At 40.3% G+C, this 23,791-nt stretch overlaps 1 protein-coding gene across 7 annotated transcripts in view; it reads left to right on the top strand.

The window, feature by feature from the left end:
• The window catches only part of LOC122559105 (acylamino-acid-releasing enzyme-like), a 64,155-nt gene that overhangs the window by 31,628 nt on the left and 8,736 nt on the right, over positions 1 to 23,791 (top strand). For 5 of the 7 annotated variants that reach the window (XM_043708400.1, XM_043708405.1, XM_043708402.1 and 2 more), the window contains 9 exons: positions 783 to 880; positions 3,189 to 3,240; positions 7,458 to 7,546; positions 8,459 to 8,597; positions 10,190 to 10,270; positions 12,859 to 12,939; positions 14,616 to 14,704; positions 17,086 to 17,276; positions 21,771 to 21,873. In XM_043708400.1, the coding sequence (XP_043564335.1) occupies positions 783 to 880; positions 3,189 to 3,240; positions 7,458 to 7,546; positions 8,459 to 8,597; positions 10,190 to 10,270; positions 12,859 to 12,939; positions 14,616 to 14,704; positions 17,086 to 17,276; positions 21,771 to 21,873 (923 nt within the window). The remainder of the gene's footprint in view (positions 1 to 782; positions 881 to 3,188; positions 3,241 to 7,457; positions 7,547 to 8,458; positions 8,598 to 10,189; positions 10,271 to 12,858; positions 12,940 to 14,615; positions 14,705 to 17,085; positions 17,277 to 21,770; positions 21,874 to 23,791) is intronic. The other 2 variants (XM_043708401.1, XM_043708404.1) reach the window with 2 other exon arrangements.

Consider the following 23,791-nt stretch of genomic DNA (forward strand, 5'->3'; position numbering starts at 1 on the left):
ACAATAGAAATCTATTTAGTTCTCCTCTCCAGTCCTAGTAGTCATGTGATACAGTGATAATGGATTTATGGACTAATCAGGGCAATCAATCGCCATCTATTAGTAAACAACAGATTCAAAAAAAGAACAAGAAAAACCCCACTTGTGAGCACTTATTGAACTATTGATCCAAATTGATCTCCTTTCTGGCGGGTGTGCTACAAATGAACACATTTCACGAGGGAAATAACTCATTTACTGTATCTCATATTCTGTATTTTAGTATCTGAAAATATCTTGACATGTTACTTTTTTTCGCATTTCAAGTTTACTTAAGTAAATTACTAATCTGATAAGTCTGAACTTGATTGGAACCCAATTTTTTCTTTCCAAATCAGTCCCAGATATCAATATGATATTTTTTTCTTGGAAGGTTGAGAAACCGTTGGTCAGTTGGTATATTCCTGAGCAGTACATATATCTATCTCAATATAATTAACCTTAACTACAACTGTGGAGCAGAGCAGTTGCTATACCTGCCCTAGAGATTTTCTTTTCTTCCAACTCTGAATATACAAGTGGATCCTGTTTCCACTATGATTTTAAAAAAATCCCCACTGGGGAATAATTCCTCTGTACGCTCTGTGCAACAAAGGCTGAAGCCTATTGTTAGGGAACAAACCTACAGTTTTGTTACATTGAGAAAATAATCATCCACTGAACATTGAGAATTGTTAGACATGAATTCAAATTGATGGTATTACATGTATACTTTTTAAAATAATAACAAATGTATGTTTCAGATGGATTTACTGGCATTTACTGCTCTGACCTGGCGCTGAACTGCTGGGCAAGGGATAGTCAAAGGGTCGTGATTGACACAGCTCAGAGAAGCAGAAAGGTAACTGGGTTATCATTGTATAGGACCAAATAGAAAAGGAGCATAAAATCAGGTTGATAATTGATGTTAAAGGAAGCGTTTTGTAATTTTTTATTCATTCATGGGATGTAAGCATTGCTGGCTGCCCATCCATGATCACTCCAGGGAGTAGCTAAGGATCAGCCACATAACTGTGGGTCTGGAGTCACAAGTAGGCCAGACTGGGTAAAGGCATCAGATTTCCTTAAACAGCATTAGTGAACCAAATAGATGTTTTCCCCTAATATTACTATTGGTTTTCATGATCGTCATTCGACTCTTAATTCTCAATGATGGTATTTGCATCTGGTTCCCCAGAACATTATCCAGGCTTCTAGTCTTCCAATAATACCACGAGGCCTTTGCCTCCTTGCTATAATGTGAAAGCCCTGCATATCACCAGAAGGTTCTGGTAGTGCTGCATGTAAAGGACCAAATGGAAAGGATTGGCAACTTCAGGAGAGGATTGAAAGAATTGTGGAAGAATAGATAAATTAGCAGTACAATCCAAAGAAGAAGAAAAGAGTAATGTGCCCAAGTGCATTAGCAAATCTTGTGCTAAAAATCTTCTTAATTAAAGTTTTTGATGATGAATCTTCATTATTGGTGAGATCATCCAAAAGCACAGGCACAGTTTTCACACATCCTTGATGACACCAAACTCTACTTCACTATTACCTCTCTCAACTCCTCCATCATTGCTAAACTATCAGACTGCTATTCCGATATCTAGAAATAGATGAGTGGCGATTTCTTCCAGTAAAAAATTGTGAAGGTTATAGCTGTTGCTCCTGTTCCTTTTCCTAGCTACCCACGTGACCCTGAGATGAGCTTCTGACTGCATTTGCACCATCGCGAAGACTGTTTATTTCCATTTTATAATATTGTCTAACTTCCCTACTGCCTCTGTTCATCTTCTGGAATGTTTGTTTGTGTCATTATTAATGTAAGAGTTAATTATTCTAGTAATTTCTGGGCTGCATTCTTTGATTTTACCTTACAACAACTTGAGTTCATTCAAGATGTTACAGTTTGTGCCCTAACTATTACCCGGGCCAATGGAACTATTCCACTTGTACTTGCTGACCTGCATCAGTTTCCAGTCAGGCAACTCATTCGAAAATTCTCATTTGTTTTCAAAGCTTCCTTGGCTTGTTCTTCTCTCGGTCTGTCCGGAGCATCCCTGGCCTCAATTTGTTCCACCACTGGTGTCGATGCCTTCAGTTGCTTCGGACTTCAACTTTGGAATTCCCTCCCTTTCTCTTTCTTTCCTTTTTGGGGCGACCGTTTTTAATCTTTTTTTGTGGCTTGAAGTCTTGTTTTGTTTTATAGCGCTCCTGGATAGCACTTTGGGACATTTTATTAAGCTGAAGGCATGACTGAATATCTTTTGTTGTTGAGTAACATGGTACCCTTGGTTTAATAAATCCAATTAAAGAAGTCCATTAGAATTGAATTTTGAACAACTGTTTTAAATAGAAGTCACTCTGTAATCAAATGTTTATTTAAAGTAGCATAATGCAAATTTATCTTTATTCGGTTTAATCAATGTTACTGCGTGTGGATTTAGTTTTCTATTTCACTTCAGTTTGTGAAGCATTGTGTCAACTTTGAAGTGTATAAATAGGTATGAGTAATATGCTGCATTCACAATGTTGACTTTATTTTGGAATGTAACTGCAGTGTATCAATATGAGATTTGTCACTTTTGACTTCAACATGCTTGAATCATTGGAGAAGGCACTCAATTATGGGTTTAATCACTTCACAATTCATTACATTCTTGTTTTCGCTCTTCCTTGAGATTGGAGGGAAAGGCGTAGGTTTGTTTTGGTTTTGCTACTAACAATATCTTTCTTCACCCAAATGACTATTCTTCACATTTGGTTCTTGACTATGACAGACTGCTAGCTTTTAATTCACTGACAGCATCACAACCAAGTTTTATTCTGCTTTTATCCTATAATCCTATGGTGTAACTGAAAATGAGAATGTGAGTTTTTAAAAACATTTCTTTTCTTTCCTCACTAGGTGCCGGTGCCAGTTGTTTTGTTCTTAAACACTGTTTTGACTAAGATATGGAAAATATTTCATTCTTTAAACTCATTCATGATATGCAGAAGTGTTCACATACTCAACTAATAAGGCTTAGTAAAAACAATGACCGCGGATGCTGGAAACCAGATTCTGCTTTAGAGGTGCTGGAAAAGCACAGCAGTTCAGGCAGCATCCGATGACCAATAAGGCTTAGTCTCTAATGCTGATCTGTGTTTGTTCCTTCCATTCTCAGGATCTGATTGTGATAAACATTGCAACAGGAATTGTGACATCACTCACTACTGGTAAGTATTGCTTGTTTCTCTTTCCTCTTCTATTGCATCCACACTGTTTCCAGTATGACTTTGAAGAAAAGAAAATCAGGATATAGGCCTTGCATTTTATTTCCTGCCTAATTTTTGTCTCATCCTTGCACCTCTCTCCATCTTTTTTATATAGTCACTTTCTGCTATAGAAAGAAAGTTATAGGATGCAAAAAATCCAGGTTGGCAAGATTACTGTCTGGATTGAAACACAGTAATGTAGAGACGTCTGTCATAGCCATGTCATAGTGTCATACAACATGGAAATAGACCCTTTCATCCAACTAATCCATGCCAAACTTGTTCTCAAATCAAACAAGTCCTACTTGCCTGCATTTTGGCCTATATCTGTCGAAACCCTTCCTATTCATTACTTATCCAAATATCTTTTAAATGTTGTAACTGTACCATGAGGGGCACACACTGTAGATAGACTTCTCTTTGATAAAGTTCTCTTTTTGTTTTTAGATCAGATTCCCTATAGTATGGAAACAGCCCCTTCGGTCCAACAAGTTCACACCGACCCTCTGAAGAGTAACCCACCCAGACCCATTCCCCACATTTACCCCTAACTAATGCACCTAACACAATGGGCAATTTAACATGGCCAATTCACCTGACCTGCACATCTTTGGATAGTGGGAGGAAACTGGAGTACCCCCAGGAACTTCCTGAGGAAGTGGTGGATGTGGGTACAATTACAGCACTTGAAAGACATTTGGATAAGTACACGACGGGCTTTAAGGGATATGGGCCAGGAGCAGGCAGGTCAGGCTAGCTTAGTTTGGGATTATGTTGGACATGTAATGGTTGGACCAAAGGCTGTATGACTCTGAAGTACGAGTCGCTATGCTTCTCTCAATGTTGGGAAAATAATTTTTCAAAATGTATTCCAACATTCGTCTCTCTGAAGAGCAGAATAAATGTGGCAGAAATTTTTAAAACTTGGAAGGCTGCTTTCAGGCTGAAGTGAACGTTGCATTTGAGCAATATAGATTCAATACGAGGCAACAAAGTTTTTTTTTAGATCTGTTGTCAACAAGTAATATAATTGACTCGGTTTGCAGAAATCTGTAAATTTGTGCAAATACTGATGAACTAATTCAAAACAAAATCACTTTAGACATTAAAACCACAACAGCTAAAAGTAGAATTTCTGATTCTTGAATAAGTTATAGAGATATATAGAAGTTCTGAGCTGGTAAAACAGCAGCCATGTGCATACGTGAAAATACAGGTGAATTTGTCCACAGTGTGAAGAAGCAATCCAGGGCTGTGCACTACGTTGATCAGCTGCTCATATCTGTCCACTATATTGAGAAACAGCCTACACATTCCAAGTTCAACAATTTGGAGAAGAGAAAAAGTATCCACAGGACATCCAACAGAAAAATCAAATTTGAAGAACAAGTTGCAACTATTGTTGAGGTCAACACTAGAAAACAGAAGAAAGCCTGGCCAGCACAGAAAAACATTCTTGTAACTGCAAGAAGTGAAACCATTTTGCGCATGTGTTTTACTAGGTGTTAGACAAACAGGCTTATAAAGACACTTGCTGCCAAGATGTCAGGCAACATTTTGGACATATCAAGTGTGGCTACAAGAGAGGTGTCAGAACTGGCACGATTACCTTATTCAACAAACGATTCTGTTGCCACCTCAAATTTGACCTGAACTTTGATTAATTTTAAAAATGAAAACTCCAGATTGACAGGTTCCATGCATTAAAACTTTTGAAATGATTTCGCAAATTTTGAACGCCATAAGCACAGATTTCTTTTGAATGTGAAGTTTAGGATTTTTTATCATTCAAATTTGAATTCAGCAACAGGTTCCCTATGATTTTTCAATACACCTTTTGAATAATGTATTGAAAATTGCCCACTAAAGGAGATTTTGATTGCGACAACACTATTCATTTTCTGTAAAGTCATCTTGAACCATATTTAAACAAAATGAAAGATGATAGTTGTTGTGTATATTACATTCCTATCCGCAGCACTCACAGAAATAAGTTCTTCTATGTTGATATTGACAGGTATTTGATTTTTGAGCGAGCAAGTTTGCATACCAGGCAGCAGAGACATACAGAGAATGTATTTCCTTATTGTACAGGATAGTCTATTCAGGCGATTAGACTGGTGAATGCAAGGAATTACTGTTCAAGCCTAAGTATCACTTGTCGTGCATGTATCTTACCTTAAGCATTTAAGATTTAAAGCAAAAAATTGCCATTGACACGGAGATGATAACAGTTGTCTAAATGCTGCGTCTGTATTCAAATCCCTGTACACTCTAGTGGGGGGATTCCCTTGAGACCCATTCCATTTAATAAATCAGGAATAGTGGTTGGACCAGGACTGATCCTCACAATTATTCATTTGGGGCATGGGTAGGTCTGACAGAGAATCTAATGAGTCATTCATGCAAGGCTCTGACCAGACCATTTATTCTACCAACAATGAGGTCACCTGGGACACTGCAGGTTGTAACATGCAAAACTATAAAGGCTGGTTCCAGCCTCACGACAACCTTTCACATACACCCCCGGCTCTGTCCCTCACAAACACCACAGGTGAAGGAATGCCCACGGAGACTATTTGTTTTAAATGTAATCGCATGTCAGGGTGAAATGCCGGAACCAGCGAATGTTCCCATTCCCTGCTCCTTACCCCGCCCGGCTTCTAATCGTTTCTTTCTGAAAGTATTCTGAGCCTTGAGGTTGTCAACATGACTATAGGTAAAACATTCAAAACCGTTTGGACTGTAATTCAGACTGATTACCTGAGGACTTAGATTGGTACTTATTTTGTCTGTGGTCCCAAGGCCTACCTTTGGCTCCTTCCAAATTCGTCCGGATCTTGCTATCTTGCCTATGTGGTCCCTGTTGTTCGCCATTTCAGTTCCCTCCACCTTCATCCTTGGAAAGGCTGGCTAATGAGACCGTCCATGGCTTTGCAACTGTTAGCACAGCCATCTCTGAGGTGTCGGCTGAGGTCATTGTCACCCGTACTGTTGCATTGTAGAAACGTTTGGCCCTTGACTATTTGCTAGTGGCACAAGGTGGCACCTGTGCTGTTATTGGCCCTGAGTGCTGCATGTACATTCTAGATGCCTCAGACAATATAACTAATCTAGCAGATCACATCCGCTTGGAGGCTGACAGGATCTGGCAAGAAGGGAAAGAGGTTCATGATTATAATCCCCCGGGGTGACTAGGATGGCTACAAGGCAGATCTTTTGCATGCCTTCATCATGTTTATTGTTACTGTCATCACGCATTGCGTTGTTATGGTTGCCCTTAACTCATGTTGTAAAGTTTTGACAGCAAGAATTATGCTGAGCGCTCGCTCCCACTTTGAGTCACCTGGGAGTCACCCCGCTTTCTGGTCCTACTGATGACTACTGGATGTAGGTGGTCTGTTCGTCGTGCTCCTGCATGTCTCAGACCACAAAGGGGGAAACTGAAGACAGAAACTAACTAAAGAATAAATATTTACAGAATACAACGTCGTGGTATACCATTCACGGAACCAGTGATCTCTTGGTGTGCATGCACAGAACAAAACGGCGTGTACGCTGCTCCTGGAAACAGTGATCTCTGTGTCCACGTGCAAAGAACACAAGAAACCATCTTTCATGGGCTTTTGTTGGATGTGTCATCCAGACTATAAAAACTGCTATACCTGTTGTTTGGGGAGAGACAGCATGGTCAAGTCCGGCTGTTAGGGTCAGAATCACGCTGCCCTCCCAAAAGCTTTTGATTTAATAAATTTCATTAACTTGCTTCTAAATTTCAGTTTTATTAATTTTACAACAGCGTTACCCTAAACATTTAAGATTTAAAACAAAAATTGCTATTGGCACTGAGTTGATAACAGTTGTCTAAAATGTTAGAAGATAAGTTTGGTCCAATTTAGTTCAACTGTTCTTTTTTTTCCTATAATGTAACTAAACAAACTCTTGATCAAGCCTAAGATTTTCAACCTCACAAATCTACTAGGAAGACAATTTAAAGTGTTCATGATTTGAATACAGAGGTCCTCCTAGTTCAGTCCATGTCAACATAGAAACATTCTGAACACTCTCAGAACTCCATTTTCCTTGAGGCTTATCAATCTTGAGTAAGAAAAGGCCTTGCTGCTGAGTGTGACATGTTACTAGTGAGCACTTGAAGTATTCAGTTTTGTCTGCCATAGATTCAGAGGTTGGGAGCTGGATGCTGCTGGACATTCAACAGGACTTGATGGTAGTTAGCTGTTCATCCCCTAACTGTCCGCCCACTTTGGTAAGTAGACCCTTTGGTTCAATTAAACCCATACTATTTATTTTCTTAAAATGATATAATGTCTGAAATCTAACACTGACCATAAACTGTAATTGTAGGAAACAGGTATGGGGCCAAGGAGTCTGATAATATTGGCAATGTATACTTATGTTTAAATATTCAAAAATATTATTTATTAGGCAAGTAATATTAAAATTCTAACTGTGCAGTATTTAAGTGATTTTATTTACCCAGTCTGCAGCACTTATGAATTCTTGAACATTCACATGAGGTGAATAAGCTCAGAAACGAACCTGCACTGGCACAATTTTCTGACAAATGGCACCCCCAGATTGGGAATTAAGTCTGTTGTATTTAAGACTTTTCCAGTCCTCTGCACTGATGGAGACGTCACTGTGTGGAGTCCAAAGATTGAAATAAAAACTTGCAAAACATTTTAAAGAGTACCTGACTCCATTACATGGCTTCCAGATACCCAAGAAGGATGTTGGTTGAAACAGCAGCAATAAACTCTGTTGCATCTTCAATCTGCTCAAGAAAACTTTGTCTGGCTATGTAAAATTTTGATATTTTAAATAATCATGTTGTAGAGAAAATGGAAAAAAATGTTTGCATTACCAGCGATCATATTATGTATCTCTGTGCACAGAAATGACTTGTAAAGTGGTCTATTATTCATGGCTTATCCTCTTTAACTTCATTAGGTGACGTAAATAATTCTTGAGCTCTGTAGGGTGTAGTGAGACCACATTGAAGCATCAAAGGGCAACACTGCAGAGTACTATCTTGTCATCATAAGCCACAGCCTAACCTAGTGGCTCCACATGGCAAGAGAAAAGCCACAATTATAAAATTTATGGAACATAACAAGCAATATTGCTGAGATTTGTAAAAGCTATTCCATTTCTATAGAAAGTAGGTTTCTTGCCAGCTGAAGGCCAAGAGGAGCGGATTACTTGGGTGACACTGGATGAAACTGAGCCATTGTCAAGAATAGAGTGGAAAATCCTGACTTTTACCCCTCCACCTGAACAGACACATCCTAATTTCCGTAAGTAGCTTGGGACACATTGCATCTGGCAGATCTTCATCTCAAGGATATTTATAGTTTTATTAAATCTTTAATCACTCTGTTTTCAGTTCCTGCACACCTGTGCATAACCGTATTTGAATAAAAAGCTTTATGACTTCTTTCAGTTGCTGCATTTTAACTGCTTCATATACCAGTGTGGTGCTGGAAAAGCACAATAGGTCAGGCAACATCCGAGGAGCAGGAGAATTGACATTTGTTCCAGGGATGTAGAGGGAAGGACAGCAAAGATGATTTTCGATAGGAGCGAGAGTAACCGGGAAGTTGTTATGGGGGACTTTAACTTCCCCAGTATTGACTGGGAATACTGTAGTTCAAGTAGTTTAGATGGGTTAGTTTTTGTTCAATTTATGCAGGGTTTTCTGACACAGTATGTAAACAGGCCAACAAGGGGTGAGGCTGGGTACCAAATGGACCTGGCCAGGTGTTAGATTTTGGAGGTAGGTGAACACTTTGGCGATAGTGACCATAATAGGTAGCACAAGTATCCCAGAAGCATCAAATCACTTTGGCTTGTTAATGTGCTGAGTGTAAGTGAGGGCTGCAGATGCTGGAGATCAGAGTTAGAAATGTGTTGCTGGAAAAGCGCAGCAGGTCAGGCAGCATCCAAGGAACAGGAGAATCGACGTTTCAGGCATAAGCCTGAGGAAGGGCTTATGCTCAAAATGTCGATTCTCCTGTTCCTTGGATGCTGCCTGACCTGCTGCGCTTTTCCAGCAACACATTTCTAGCTAATATGGTGAGTGTGCCATGATCTACCAGGCCTTCGGAGACTGCACTTGCTTGATGTCAGATTGTTGTTATCATTTTATATTCCTTGTCTTGCGTGTTAATGAGGTAAAGGAGTAATTTCAATGATTGCGACTGTATTGGGATTCCTTCTTTGGATCTAGGTTCTGGAATTCCCTTAGTAAAAGCACTGTGGGCCTACCTCCAGCACTCAGACTGCTGCAGTTCAGGAAGATGGCTCACTGCCACCTTCAGCAGGGCAGTCAGGAATAAATTAATGCTAGCCTGTCATTGATAACTGCATCCCGTGAAGTGTTTTATTGAAGAAAGGAAAAAGCATCTTTTTTCTCTGCCCTGCATCATTCATTTCCTGTAGATCTTGTTGGGCAGAGTTGTGCTAAATTGACAAGAATATTAATGTTAGAGTTATTGTTCTTATTGGTTTCCTACCATTGAAAAAAGCTAATTGTGATTTCACATATTGTGTTCCCAGTCAAAATGTTTCTCTGATGTGGTGTTGAACTGGGGTGAACTAGATCAGACGTCACACGACACCAGGTTATAGTCCAACAGGTCTATTTGAAATCACAAGCTTTTGGAGCACTGCTTCACCTGACAAAGGAGCAGTACTCCAAAAGCTTGTGATCTCAAATGAACCTGTTGGACTATAACCTGGTTTTGTGACCTCTGAGAATGTTTTTCGTTCAAAGAATAGGGAGATGTGGGTCACCAAGAGTTACCTAAAGTTGAGTGAAGAATTATTATTTTAGAGTTTTGTTCATTTTATTTTAATTGTGCTTTGTTATTTCTTGATTTGCTGACAGCTGGCCTCCAATTTGAAAGCATCCTACTCATACCTGGAAAGAATAAGAATATCAAACCTCCACTTATTGTAATTCCACATGGTGAGTGGAAACCCAGGCCACACATTGGGCTGGAAAAGGTGCATGAAAGGAGACACGGTTAAAATGTTGAACTGTATCTCGCTAACATTTGTTCTTACATAAAGAGGGGCAGCTATTTCAGGAGCTGGGGAGAAACTTTACAGAATTGCACCTGAAGATTGGATAGTAGGAGTCAAGTCCACAATAAGATTAATTGTACCTCAATGGATAATTTGCTTCACGAACCATATCTTTCATTTAAATTGAGTCTGAAAATTAAAGAATGAGAGAAACAGTAAAATTGTTATTAACAATTGATTGTTGGGATGCTTAAAGAGAAGAGTTATTGGACATGTCCATTAGCTGTCAGAAAAGTAAAAAATGTTTTTTGGACCCATTCACAGGATGTGGATATCATTGGTAAAATAAAGCCAGCACGCCTCCCATTCTTAATCATTTATAATCCTTGTGAAGGGTCACCTTAACATTTGGCTTTTGGCCATTTCAGACAGCACTAAAGAGTCAACACATATAGAGCAGACCATAACAAATAGGAGCAATGGTAAACCATGTAGCAAATTGAGCCTGCTCTGCTATTCAGTAAGATCATGGCTGAATTAACTGTGGCCATTACTTCTCATTCTCCATAACTTTTACACTTAATGGTGAAGTTCTGGGGAGTGTTACTGAATAAAGGGACCTCGGAGTGCAGGTTCATAGTTTGTTGAAAATGAAGTGTCAGGTAGATAGGATAGTGAAGAAGGCATTTAGTATGCTTTCCTTTGTTGGTCAAAACATTGAATATAGAAGTTGGGAGGTCATGTTGTGGCTGTACACAAATAATCCGTATAACTTGGTCTTGAATATATTCAATGACTCAGTACACGCTGCACAGTGGAGAAGGGAACTCCACAGACTAAGCACCCTTTGAGAGAAGAAATTTCACCTCATCTCCCTTTTACATGAGTGACCCCTTATTTTAAACTGCTCCCCCCATTCCCCCCCCCCATCCCAATTCTAGCTATTTACTTTATCTGAATGCCAACCTTTTGTGATTCATGTACAAAGATACCCAAATCCTTCTGGAATGCAGAAATCTGCAGTCTCTGCATTGAATTGATAACAAATGCTTTGCTGTTCTTCCCACCAAAGTGGATAATTTCACATTTTTCCTACATTTTACTCCCAATTGTCAAATATTTTACACTCACTAGTCTATTTGTTTCTGTCAATTATTTTGTATCCTCTCGCAACTTGCTTTCTTATCTGTGTTTGTCTAATCAACAAATTTTCAGGAATATACCATGAGGAGATCAAGTCTCATTCCCTAAAGGAGATTAGTGAACTAGTTGGATTTTTATGACACTATTTTCACTGTCATTATTCCTTACACAGGTCTTTTATTCCAGAATTATTATTAAATTGAATTTAAATTAAGGTTGTGAATATTTTCCCAAGATTTCTTTTCTTGTGGGATTTTGACTGAATTAAAAGAATGATGAATTAATTATAATTGGTGAAAGACTTTGTTCACCATTTTGTTTTCCAAAAGTGGCCTTACTAATGTCCTGTACAGCCGCAACATGACCTCCCAACTTCTATACTCAATGCTTTGACCAACAAAGGAAAGCATACTAAATGCCGCCTTCACTATCCTATTTACCTGACACTTCATTTTCAATGAACTATGAACCTGCACTCCAAGGTCCCTTTATTCAGTAACACTCCCCAGGACCTCACCATTAAGTGTATAAGTCCTGCCCTGATTTGCCTTTCCAAATTCACATTTATCTAAATTAATCTCTATCTGCCACTCCTCAGCCCATTGGCCCATCTGATCGAGATTCCTTAGGTAACCTTCTTTGCTGTCCACTACATCTCCAATTTTGGAATATTGTGTGCAATTCTGGTCTCCCTCCTCTCGAAAACCTGAAAAGGTTCTGACAAGATTTACATGGTTGTTGCTGGGGTTGGACCTATAGGGAGAGACTGAATAAGGTGAGGCTGTTTTCCCTGGAGCCTTGAAGGCTGAGGGGTGACCTTATAGAGGTTTATAAAATCATGAGGGGCATGAATAGGGTAAATAGACAAGTTCTTTTTCCTGGGTTGGGGGAGTCCAGGACTAGCGGGCATAGGTTTAGGGTGAGAGAGGAAAGATTTAAAAGGGACCTAAGGGCAACTTTTTCATGCAAAGGATGGTGCGTGTATGGAATGAGCTGCCAGAGAAAGTGGTGGAGGCCAGTAAAATTACAACATTTCAAAGGCATTTGCATGGGTATATTAATAGGAAGGGTTTAGAGGGATATGGGCCAAGTGCTGGCAAATGGGACTAGATTAATTTAGCATATCTATTCGGCATGGATGAGTTGGACTGAAGGGTCTGTTTCCGTGCTGTATATCTCTGTGACCTTTTCATAGCCTGTTACTATATCTCCAGTGTGTCCCACATTAATTTGTTATTTGGGGTGCAGCAACTATCGATATGTAGGCAAATCAGAAGGAGAAACAGAAAGGACATTCAGGTTTATTATCATGTCAGTCACTCATTCAGCTATATTAGCATTAATCTTGATACCATATAATCATCATCAATTTGTTTTATTCCGCAGGAGGACCTAACTCGATCTTTGTTGCCAGTTGGATGTTGCTGCATATTGTTTTTTGTAAGCTAGGATATGCAGTACTGCTTGGTTCGTATCAGATTTAGTAATTTTGTTTCTCCCCTTCTCCACTCCAAAAATAATTAGTTTTATTTTGGATGTGGTCCCATGTTAGAGTGTTGATTAATAGTAGTTTACTTTGATCATGCGTGCTATACAGCTAAATCCAGTCCATAACCAGAAGGAAATGGTGAATGCATTAAAGGCCTAAAGGGCCAAATGGCCTAGACCTGCGCTAAAATCCTTTGTACCAATGTCCTCATTTGGTAACCACACAAAAGGGTCACGTCAGCACAATCAGATAAGAAACCTGGTTCATTTTCTTTTGCTTCAAAGCCTCTGAACATTGCAGTTGGGTTTATCTTTCCTCCCCAGGATGATTTTAGATTAATGAATGGTTGTGGTGAGGAAAGTAAGATTGTATAAACTTAATATGATCCAGCCAGATATGGTGATGGTTGGCTTTATAGGTTGCTGAAAATGTGTTGCTGGAAAAGCGCAGCAGGTCAGGCAGCATCCAAGGAACAGGAGAATCGACGTTTCAGGCATAAGCCCTTCTTCAGGCTTATGCCCGAAACATTGATTCTCCTGTTCCTAGGATGCTGCCTGACCTGCTGCGCTTTTCCAGCAACACATTTTCAGCTCTGATCTCCAGCATCTGCAGCCCTCACTTTCTCCTCGAAGATTTATAGGTTGCTGTCTAGATTATGTGTAAGCCTGCACTGCACGGAATTGAGGAAGCAGAGATGATAGTACTAAGAGAATTACCAAATGAGAGTGGGTTGAGGTCTAACTAGCATCAACACATCAGCAGTGGAGGTATGACAATAATTTAGCACATCAATGATTGCAAAAATTGTATGGTAAACTAAAGTCGAAGGTTTGGCATTTGGGAGTCTGAAAATGTAATTGTTATTGACTTGGATGAATGTTTTATTCTAGGATAGTGACAGTTTTGAGGGAAATTGAGTTAGAATGAGATATGGGTAAGTGTATGTGATGCGAAATTGATTAGAGGCCCTGGTAAAAAGCTGAAGGAGGTGGAGATTGTTTTCCAAGGCCTTTCAGTTACAGTACACTGAATGATGAGCATCTGTCAAAGCTCTTGGGCTGTATGCTTGACTTAGAGTGTACATTGTGAACATTAGGTTCTTGGAGAAACATTTGTTTCTATTGTCCTTCCTGTCATTTTCTATCTGACATGTTTTGCCCTCCGGTTATAAGCTTGATGAGATAAACATATTACGAATTTTGAGGTATCTAAGAATGAAAAATGCCATATGAAGACGAGTTGAATTTTGTTCCTGCTTCTGTAACTTTCAAGTTGAAATGTTTTTAATATACTTTTACATTTACAGTGTTATGACTTAAGTTTTTTTGGGGACAAAATGAATATAGGTTGAAGAGGGTGGAAGGAATACAGAAGGAGAGCAGTGAATTGAAGGAAAAAGAATGAGATATACTCAGATGAAGGTCATCAAGGTTGAGTAGTTGCTCTGCATCAAGGTTGAGTAAGAAAACAATAGGTATCCTAGTATTGTGGTGTAAGGTTACCACCCTATAACCAACGGTTGGAAGACTCTGCTTTGTAACCCACTTTTTTAAAAATTCAGTCTACTTGTGGAACTTTTGCGATATCTTAAATGATTAACTCAGATTCATTCCAGTGTGTTACCCTGACGGAATTGTTTTTATGTATGTTGCAGTGAACTACAGAGGGTCCAGTGGCTTTGGACAAGACAGTATTCGCTCACTGACTGGTAACATAGGAATCCAAGATGTGGAAGATGTACAGGTTAGGAGTTAGCCAACTGCTTACATGAGAAAAGATGGTGCAAAATGAACTGCAGAAGGGTTGCAGATCCATCTAACATTAGCCATGTTTGAAACAAAAACAGAAAATGCTGGAGAAACTTAGCAGTCTGGCAGTGTTATGAAGAGAGAAACAAATTAATGTTTTGTCCAATATGAATCTTCAGAACCGTAAGATGCTGGAGAGTGAAAATATTTATGATGTTGACTAAGCACAAAGTCAAGGCACACTATTAGTTTGTCTGTAAGTTATTGTAGCAAACCATATCAGCATTCTTCAGTCTCTAAAAAAATGCAGCCCTTTATTGTATGACTTTTCCTTTTCAAACATGAGTGAATCACTGATATTTCATTGTTCTCCCTCCACAGGCATTCCTAATAGTGGATGATTTTGGGAATGCTAGGTGTTGACTGTGTAACTATTTAAAAAATGAGATTTTATTTGCAAGGTTTATGTATAAAAGAGTAATGGTTATAAATACCAAACGCGCTTGAGTGCTGTGGCACATGCCACATGTTTCATTCTGTAATCCTCATTAAGTGCTAAAATTAATTCTTGTGTGTGTCAGTCCTCCAGAGTACTTGTAAAAAAAATTGCTGGAAGAGATGCTTGAACCCAGAGTGGTTGCTGATCCTGAGGACTTAAAACAAAGTCACATATTGTTATTGTGTTGACTTCAACATTTAGCCTACAAGTGTTCATTTCAGAACTAATAGAGTTGTTGAACTAACTGAGTCTCAAGTGCTTGCATTTTCAGTTGTGCCACTTCTTATGACATGTGAAACTTACATTGACTTTTTTCCAAACTTAGTGATGGTTCAAACTAGAATTTTTGCATGCAAACAAGCAAAATCAAAACTGGGCATTCTGACTATGCTATCATGACTCAGTAATTCGATTAGCGGCTTCAGGTTTGATCCTTGGTCTGCGTTAATTGGCTAATGTCAGGTGACATTCAAGCGTTCTGGCTCCTAACATTTTGTAGTGATTGTACTGAAAATAAAATAAGTTTGTGTCCCGTAAACCCAGGAATGACTAATTAAAAAGTCTTCTGGATGATCATACTTATCCAGCATATATCTCAGACCAAGATGATCTCATAATTGTGCTAGGCAATACTGTGCGTCAATACTGGATGGGCTGACCACTGTCTATGACATATAGAGTCATAGAGCTGTACAGCACGGAAACAGACCCTTCGGCTCAACTCGTCTATGCCGACCAGGTATCCTAACCTAATCTGGTCCCATTTGCCAGTACTTGGCCCATATCCCTCTAAACCCTACCTATTCGTATACCCATCCAGATGCCTTTTAAGTATTGTAATTGTACCAGCCTCCACCACTTCCTCTGGCAGCTCATTCCATACAAAAACCACCCACTGTGTGAAAATGTTGTCCCTTCGGTCCCTTTGTATCTATCCCATCTCAGCCTAAACATGCCCTCTCGTTCTGGACTCTCTCACCCCAGGGAAAAGACTTTGTCTCTATATCCTATCCATGCCCATCATGATTTTATAAACCTCTATAAGGTCACCCGTTAGCCTCCAACGCTCTAGGGCAAACAGCCCCAGCCTATTTAGCCTCTCCCTGCAGCTCAAATCCTCCAACCCTGGCAAATTATGTTGGATGTGTGCATGAGCACTATCAGCTAACATGATAGGGCTTTCTAGCAGGGTTTCTTATGACTAAATTGCCTACTAACATTCATTAGCATGGTTGACATTGAATAATGGTGAGATCTGGAGGAAAAGGACTGATCACCTCTGGAAGTCTGCAACACTTAATGCATTTCAGTGAGATACATTACGTACATTGTGGTTTTTACTTTGGCATTTTTCATTTTGCTATTATTGACATGCAGTGACACAGATCAGGGAGTGACTCAGTATTGTCAGACTTTAAAAATAAGGACATTAAAGAATGCCAGATTGATATGTCTACATATGGAATGCAGAGAAGAAAAACATTGGCACCAGCTGTGGCTGTATATTTGGCATGAAACTTCTTGATATAGGCCTTTGCTCAAGACTTACTTGTACATTTACATAAAGAGCTTAGTCATTCACAAAATAAAAAGTTTGTCCCTTGTAACCAAATCTTTTATGACTGTGTTGCACATCAACAATTTCAGCTTGGTACAAGAATTAGAGTGCATTAATTGAGAAAAGAAACTCTTGGCTAAAGGAGTTTGCTTGGAAGATGGAGAAAGAAAATCTTGTCTTGTCAAATAGTTGATTTGTGAAATGGAGTGCAGATCAGTCGTGGTTTGTTGGGAGCATTACAGTAAGGGTTGATTAGGAAATTGTCCAGAAAGGTATCTGTTTTTGTACTGAATTTCCAAAAGCTTCATTTTTATTTCAGTACGCTGCTGAAAGTCTGTTAAAAGAAGGGGTTGTGGATTCTCAGAAGGTGTTGCTGATTGGTGGCTCTCATGGAGGCTTTATTGGCTGTCATCTGATTAGCCAATATCCTGGTTTCTACAAGGCCTTTGCCACAAGGAATCCTGTCATTAATCTTGCTTCCAAGCTGGGGACAACAGACATTCCTGACCAGTGAGTGCAGACTTTCGTTCCTGGAATCAGTATGTTTTAAAATAATATGTTAGATTTTGTAACTAGGTGTGCAACCATGTATGCCAGTGTAAAGAATACATCCCTTTGTAGATTCCTATTCTGATGATGAGTAATATTCTGATGCCAAACTGAGATCATGTGTGCTGTCTTTCCTGTGGGAGCCAGATTTTATTTCAACTGAATACAGCCTGATAAAAGTCTTTTTCAATTGGTTCTAAGATTTGAGTTACAACACAGTTGGGGAAAGTACTGGGGTAGTGGTAATGCCACTGGACTAGTAATCCGGACATTATCTCACCCACCCACTCCATCCCTGTTGCTCCGCCATCACTCTTCCCTTGCAGACTCACGTCCCTTCAGCCTCTTTGCATTCTCTCCCACTTGCAGAGATCTTTTGCCCAACCCTCACTTCCCAGGCCTCAGTATTTGCTAGCTTCACTTCCCACCAACCCTTCAACAGTTCCTTTTTGTCCAGCCACTTATTCGAGCTTCTGGGCCTGTTTCCTTTGAACTGTCCCTCCTACCTCTGATTCTGCTTGGCCTGAGGAGGCCTGCTCACCACCAGCACTCACTATTGCTCACCAATCACAGGCAGCTTTCCTCTGCACTTGCTTTTGCTAGGTTCGCAATGAGCCCATCAGTAGCAAACTTGGGAGGGGAACTGTTCGTCACAGGTTCTTACCGTTCCAACTTTGGGGAAGGGGATACCTTTTTGATCTGTTGCCCATGTGATTAAATTTTATGTGCGATGTGGCCAATTTCGTGAGAAAATTCACTTCTCCCATATATTTTGAGTTTCTAACTCCCCAAAATCTCTCCGTTCACAAAGCAAGTGTGTGACAGGGTATTCTCCATTTGCAGCTACAACACTCAAGAAGGTGACCACCATTCAGGTCAAAGCTGCCTGCTTGATTAACAGCCCATCCGCCACTTTTACATCACCAATGCCAAGTGGCAGTACTATGTACAATGAATAAGATGCCTTGCAGCAACTCACCAAGGCCTGTTAGACAGCACCTTACAAACGCTGACCTCTATCACCAGACAAGACAGCAGATACATGGGAGCAAGTATCATCTGCAAGTTCCCATCAAGCAATACACCATCCTGCCTTTGAATTATGTCACTTATTTTGCTGTCACTGGGTCAAATTCATGAAACCCTATTTCAAACTGCATTGCAGTAATACTCTAGAATGTGGTGATGATCTGCCTTCTTGAACCACTGTAAAGGGCAATTAAAGATGGGCAAGCAATACCCACTTTGCATGAATTTTATTTTGAAAACACTGATCATAAAGATAGTTGGTGTGGGAAAGGGCGATATCATGTTAGTGCTATTGAGCACTGTTCTCAGTTTCAAGCAGAGGCAATGACTGGAGATGACTCCATCTGACATGACCAGAAACCCCTAAATGTTAACTTAAGAACATCAGAAATAGCAGGATCAGGCTGCCTAAAAATCTTACCCTTCAAACGCATAATCCTCAAACACTTGCGCAACTCCAAATAGACCCCACCACCAAGAACATCTTCCCCTTCCCACCCACTCAGCATTCCACAAGGACCCTTCCCTCCGACAGTCCTTGGTTCACTCCACCCCACCACCGGACCCCAAGGAACTTTCCCCTGCAACCAGAAAAAATACAAAACTTCCAGTCCACTACCTCCCTTAGCTCCATTCAGGGTCCCACATAGTCCTTCTGGATGAGACAGAGATTTACCTGCCTCTTTTCCAACCTAGTTTACTGCATCAGGTGCTCCCAGTGTGGTCTTCTCCACATTGGGGCGATCGAATGTAAACGTAGGGAATGGCTCACTGAGGGATCTCAGCTGGGTCCGCAGGAGCCGACCGGACCTCCCAGTCACTGCCCATTTTAATTTCCTTTCCCACTTCCTTTCCAACATGACCATCCTTGACGACCTCCAATGCCAAAACAAACCACAGGACCTATTGGAGGAACAGCACCTTAACTTCCGTCTGGGCATCCTACAGCCCGGAGGACTCAACATTGAGTTGTCCAAGTTCAAATAACCTCCCTCCCCATTCCCCGACACCCTTCCCAGCCCCTTCCCCTCCCTGCCACCAATCGGATTCTTCCTCCCATTGACCAACCAGATCCTACCCTCTACCTGTCCTCACCTATCTCCACTTCACCCTGCCCTGCTTTTATCTTTTATCTTAAGCTTCCCCCCACACCCACCCCCAGTCCTGAAGAAGGGTTACACCCAAAACGTCGACTTCTACACCACCTAATGCTGCCTGGCTTGCTGTGTTCTTCCAGCCTCCTGCCTGTCTACTTCAAGCCTGTCTGCCATTTTGTAAGATCATGGCTGATTTGACCCACGCCCCAACTTCTCTTTTGTGCGAACTCCTCATAGCCCTCAACTCCTTGATACTCTATCTACCTCTTTTAAAATATTTACACGGATCTAGTCTCTTCAAATCTATGGGGTAAAGAATCTTAAAGATGCATAATAACTTGGCCTCCACAGTCTTTTCGTGCAATGAGTTCCACAGATTTACAACTCTCTGAAGAAATTCCTCCTCCTCTTATCTCTAAAGGCTAGTCCCTTCAATCTGAGGCTCTGCCTTCTGATCTTAGTCTCCCCTAATAGTGGAAACATTCTTCTCCATGTCCAATCTAGCCAGGCCTCGCAGTATTCTGTAAATTTCAAAGAGATTCCCCCCTCGTCATTCTAAATTCCAAAGAATGTAGACCCAGAGTCCTCAACCACTCATCATATGACAAGCCCTTCATTCTTTGGGTCGTTCTTGCAAGCCTCTTCTGGACCCTCTCCAAGGTCAGCATTTACTTTAGATACAGGATCTAAAACTGCTCAGTATTCCAAATGCGGTTTGATCAGAGCCTTTTTCGGCCTGAACATTGCATCCCTGCTCTTGTATTCTAGCCATCTTGAAATGAATGCTAATATTTCATTTGCCTTCCTAATTGCCAACTGAACCTACATCTTTAAGAGAATCCTGAACTAGGACTCCCAATCCTTGTGTGCTTCAGATTTCCAAAGCTTTTCCCCATTTAGAAATTAATCTCTGCCTCTGTTCTTCCTACCACAGTGTATAATGTCACACTTTCCCACAGTATATTCCAGCTGCCACTTTTTGCCCACTCTCCTAGTCTGTCTAGTCCTTCTGCAGCCTCCCTGCTTCCTTTACATGACCTATCCCCACCTATCTTTGTATAATCTGCAAATTTAGCAACAATGTGCACCATTTCTAAATTCACTCGGAGAGCATGGGCTTCCTTCATTCGAATCATTAATGTATAACGTGAGCAGTTGTGATCCCAACACTGACCCCTGTGAAACTTGATTAGTGACCAGCTGTCATCCCAGTCTTCTGGGATCCTCCCTGACTCCAGTGATTCCTGGAAGATCACAACCAATGTCTTGACAATCTTGTCAGCTATCTCCTTCAGAACTCAGGGCGTAATTCATCTGACCCAGGTCACTTATCCACCTTCAGATCTTTTGGCTTCCCCAGCACCACCTTCTTAGTGATGGCCACTAATCTCACCTCTGCCTCTCACTTTCTTGAAGTCATTAAACCTGGGAGCAGGCGGAAGAGATGCAGATAACACCTCTAGGAGTGGCAACAAGCAGGAAACTGCAGAAGGAGTAATAGAGGGTGGGAATGGGAGCTGGTAGGAAAAGGTCTGTCAGCATTGAGAGTACGAATGGAAGTGCTAAGGAAAAAGTCAGTTGCAAAGTGGAAGCCGCAGAACTAGAAATATGTGGCCAATAACACTGAAGTGAAATTCTCAACATCAGCTGATATTTTTCACTATTTTATCAATAAAGTTAAAACAAAAGTGTTGACTGAGTCAGCATTAAGCAGGAACTTGTTGTATAAGATCCCACGGAGACGGTGGTTGTCTGTAATCATTTTATTACAATAACTTTAATTTGCTTAGGGTGAATGTCTTCAGCACTTTCAACAATTCCATCATTGTCATTTGATTGCAGTTCAGTGTTTTTTCTTTACTATTTTACAATACTGCAACGTACAGTTCTCTGATACTGCTTTTAAAAAGTTGGTCAGAATGAATTTTTCATCAAACATTTTTCCTTCAGTTCAATAGCTTTTGGGACTTAGGAGTACTGTCTATTAAAAAACCCACAATGGTGTAATGGTACCATGCACAGCAACAGTAAACACACCAAGCCTATAGTATATAGATATTAAATTAAGTCCCATTTTGGAGGCTGTACTGGCCTTATTCACAGAGGGAGGGCAAATTGAAAGGTTTCCTGTCTAACATTCACTACCTCTTGGGCAAAGAGGACAGTTCAGTGGTTTGACCTACTCACTTTCGTCTTGAATCTCGATGCCCATGTCTTAAAAACACAGGCAAACCTTGGTGTAAAACACATAGGATTATAATTATCAACAAAACAAAAGTTCTGCTAAATATCTGATGGTGTGATTTGTTCTGTGATTTTCTCCCAACAGTACCATGGTGCAGGCTGGCTTTGATTTTGCCCCGGACCAATTGCCAACTCCTTCTGTACTGACAGCTCTGTTGAGCAAATCACCTATCATAAATGCGTCTCGGGTACGTAGTACATTTTTGTTTCTGCATTTAAAAAGAGTTTTTTTTTCTGCAGAGCTTGGGTGCAAGACTCATCTGAACTGAGGATAGTTTGTTTTAATTGATGTGTAGAATTTCTAAGCTTATGGCATGGTGGTGTACTATTGTGCACAATCTCACTTGGTCTAGAGTTATTGTTATAACTGAATCCCACACACCCTCCAGCTGCAGATGTTATCCTAATATTAAATAGAGTGAGGCCATCCAGGATAAATGACCAAAACAGGATGTCCTCAAGGCATTTCACTGTCACACTTACTGATACCAACAAGAGTCTGCAAGCAAGCATTTATTAGCTGTTAGATTGATAGCAAAATGACAAACAGCAGAAAGTAAATTTATCAGGAAACCAGATTTGGAAATCAGTATTTTCCAAAATGTTCTAAATATAGTTACAGTGTGAAATTATGTTGCAGTCTTGTGTGTGTCAATTAGTACAAATGCCACTTGAGTTAAAGGGAAAGCTAAATGTAGCTCTAAACATATAACTGGCATGAAACAGATGGAATTCTGTGGGTGATGTGTAACAAAGACAGTACCTATTGTTATAATTGGAACAGAACAAATGTGTTGGCAATCTAACCCCACTGCTTCACGACTTTCACCATTAATATGTGTTTTAATTTAAGCACCATTGACCAAAATGACCAATTGTTTCCTTTTTGATAGTGCTATCCAGAATCAAAAACTTTCATCGTGAACTCAAAATATTTTACAAAGGGTGAAAAAACACACCTTAGTAATTGATGGTTTGTAAACAGAGGATAAGATTTTATGATGAAGAATCACCAGACTTGAAATGTTAACTGTGTTGTCTCCCCACAGATGTTGCCAGACTTGCTGAGTTTCACCAGCAATTTCTGTTTTTGTTTAAGATTTTAGGAATTCTCAGGGTCCACTGAGGTTTCCTGTTGGAAAAAAAATCAAATTGCTAATAGCCAAAGATTAGAACATAGAACAGTACAGCACAGAACAGGCCCTTCAGCCCACATTGTTGTGCCGACCACTGATCCTCATGTATGCACCCTCAAATTTCTGTGACCATATGCATGTCCAATAGTCTCTTAAATGTCCCCAATGACCTTGCTTGCACAACTGCTGCTGGCAACGCATTCCATGTGGACCACGTGAGGTCTCCTTGTACATTGTCCAAACTATCTCCATCACATTCCCTGTTCCATGTAGGTGCATCATTGCTGCTGTCATACACAGAGCCACACTCTTGGCAGAAAATGGTCTCGGTCGATTTGAAATATGTTTACATGTCCCTGCGTCATTAAAAAATAAAATATTTAATTTATTCAGAATACCTGTGTTAAAATTAATGCATTTTTCAAAGCAGTACAGAAATTGCTGGAAAAGTTCGGCAGGTCTGTCAGCATCCAGATGCCTTTTACATATTGTAGTTGTACCAGCCTCCACCACTTTCTCTGGCAGCTCATTCCATATGCACACCACCCTCTGTGTGAAAAGATGCCCTTTAGGCCTCATCAAAACCTTTCCCCTCTCACTTTCAACCATTGCGCTCTAGTTTTGGACGCCCCTAACCTGGGGAAAAACCCTGACTACTCACCCTATCCATGACCATTCCAATTTTATAAACCGCTACTGCTGCGAAATGTGACTCCAATCAACACGAATGGCTGTACTTTCAGTCATCCCGGGCCTAAATTCTGAAATTCAATACTGACACCTCTTCCTTCTCCATCAAGTCACAATTCTAAATCCATTTTAATCAATGTGTTCAGATGTTTCACGAGATACATCTGTGAGCTTTACATCTAGACCTTTGTGCCCGGAAGTAGGGACACTAGCATCACTCAGCAATAACCATAAAACTGTAACAGTATTCTCCAGTGTGTTTGTTCATTAGCCTGTTCTG

This window comes from Chiloscyllium plagiosum, chromosome 18 (assembly GCF_004010195.1).
Source record: "Chiloscyllium plagiosum isolate BGI_BamShark_2017 chromosome 18, ASM401019v2, whole genome shotgun sequence".
Taxonomy (NCBI): Eukaryota; Metazoa; Chordata; class Chondrichthyes; order Orectolobiformes; family Hemiscylliidae; genus Chiloscyllium; species Chiloscyllium plagiosum.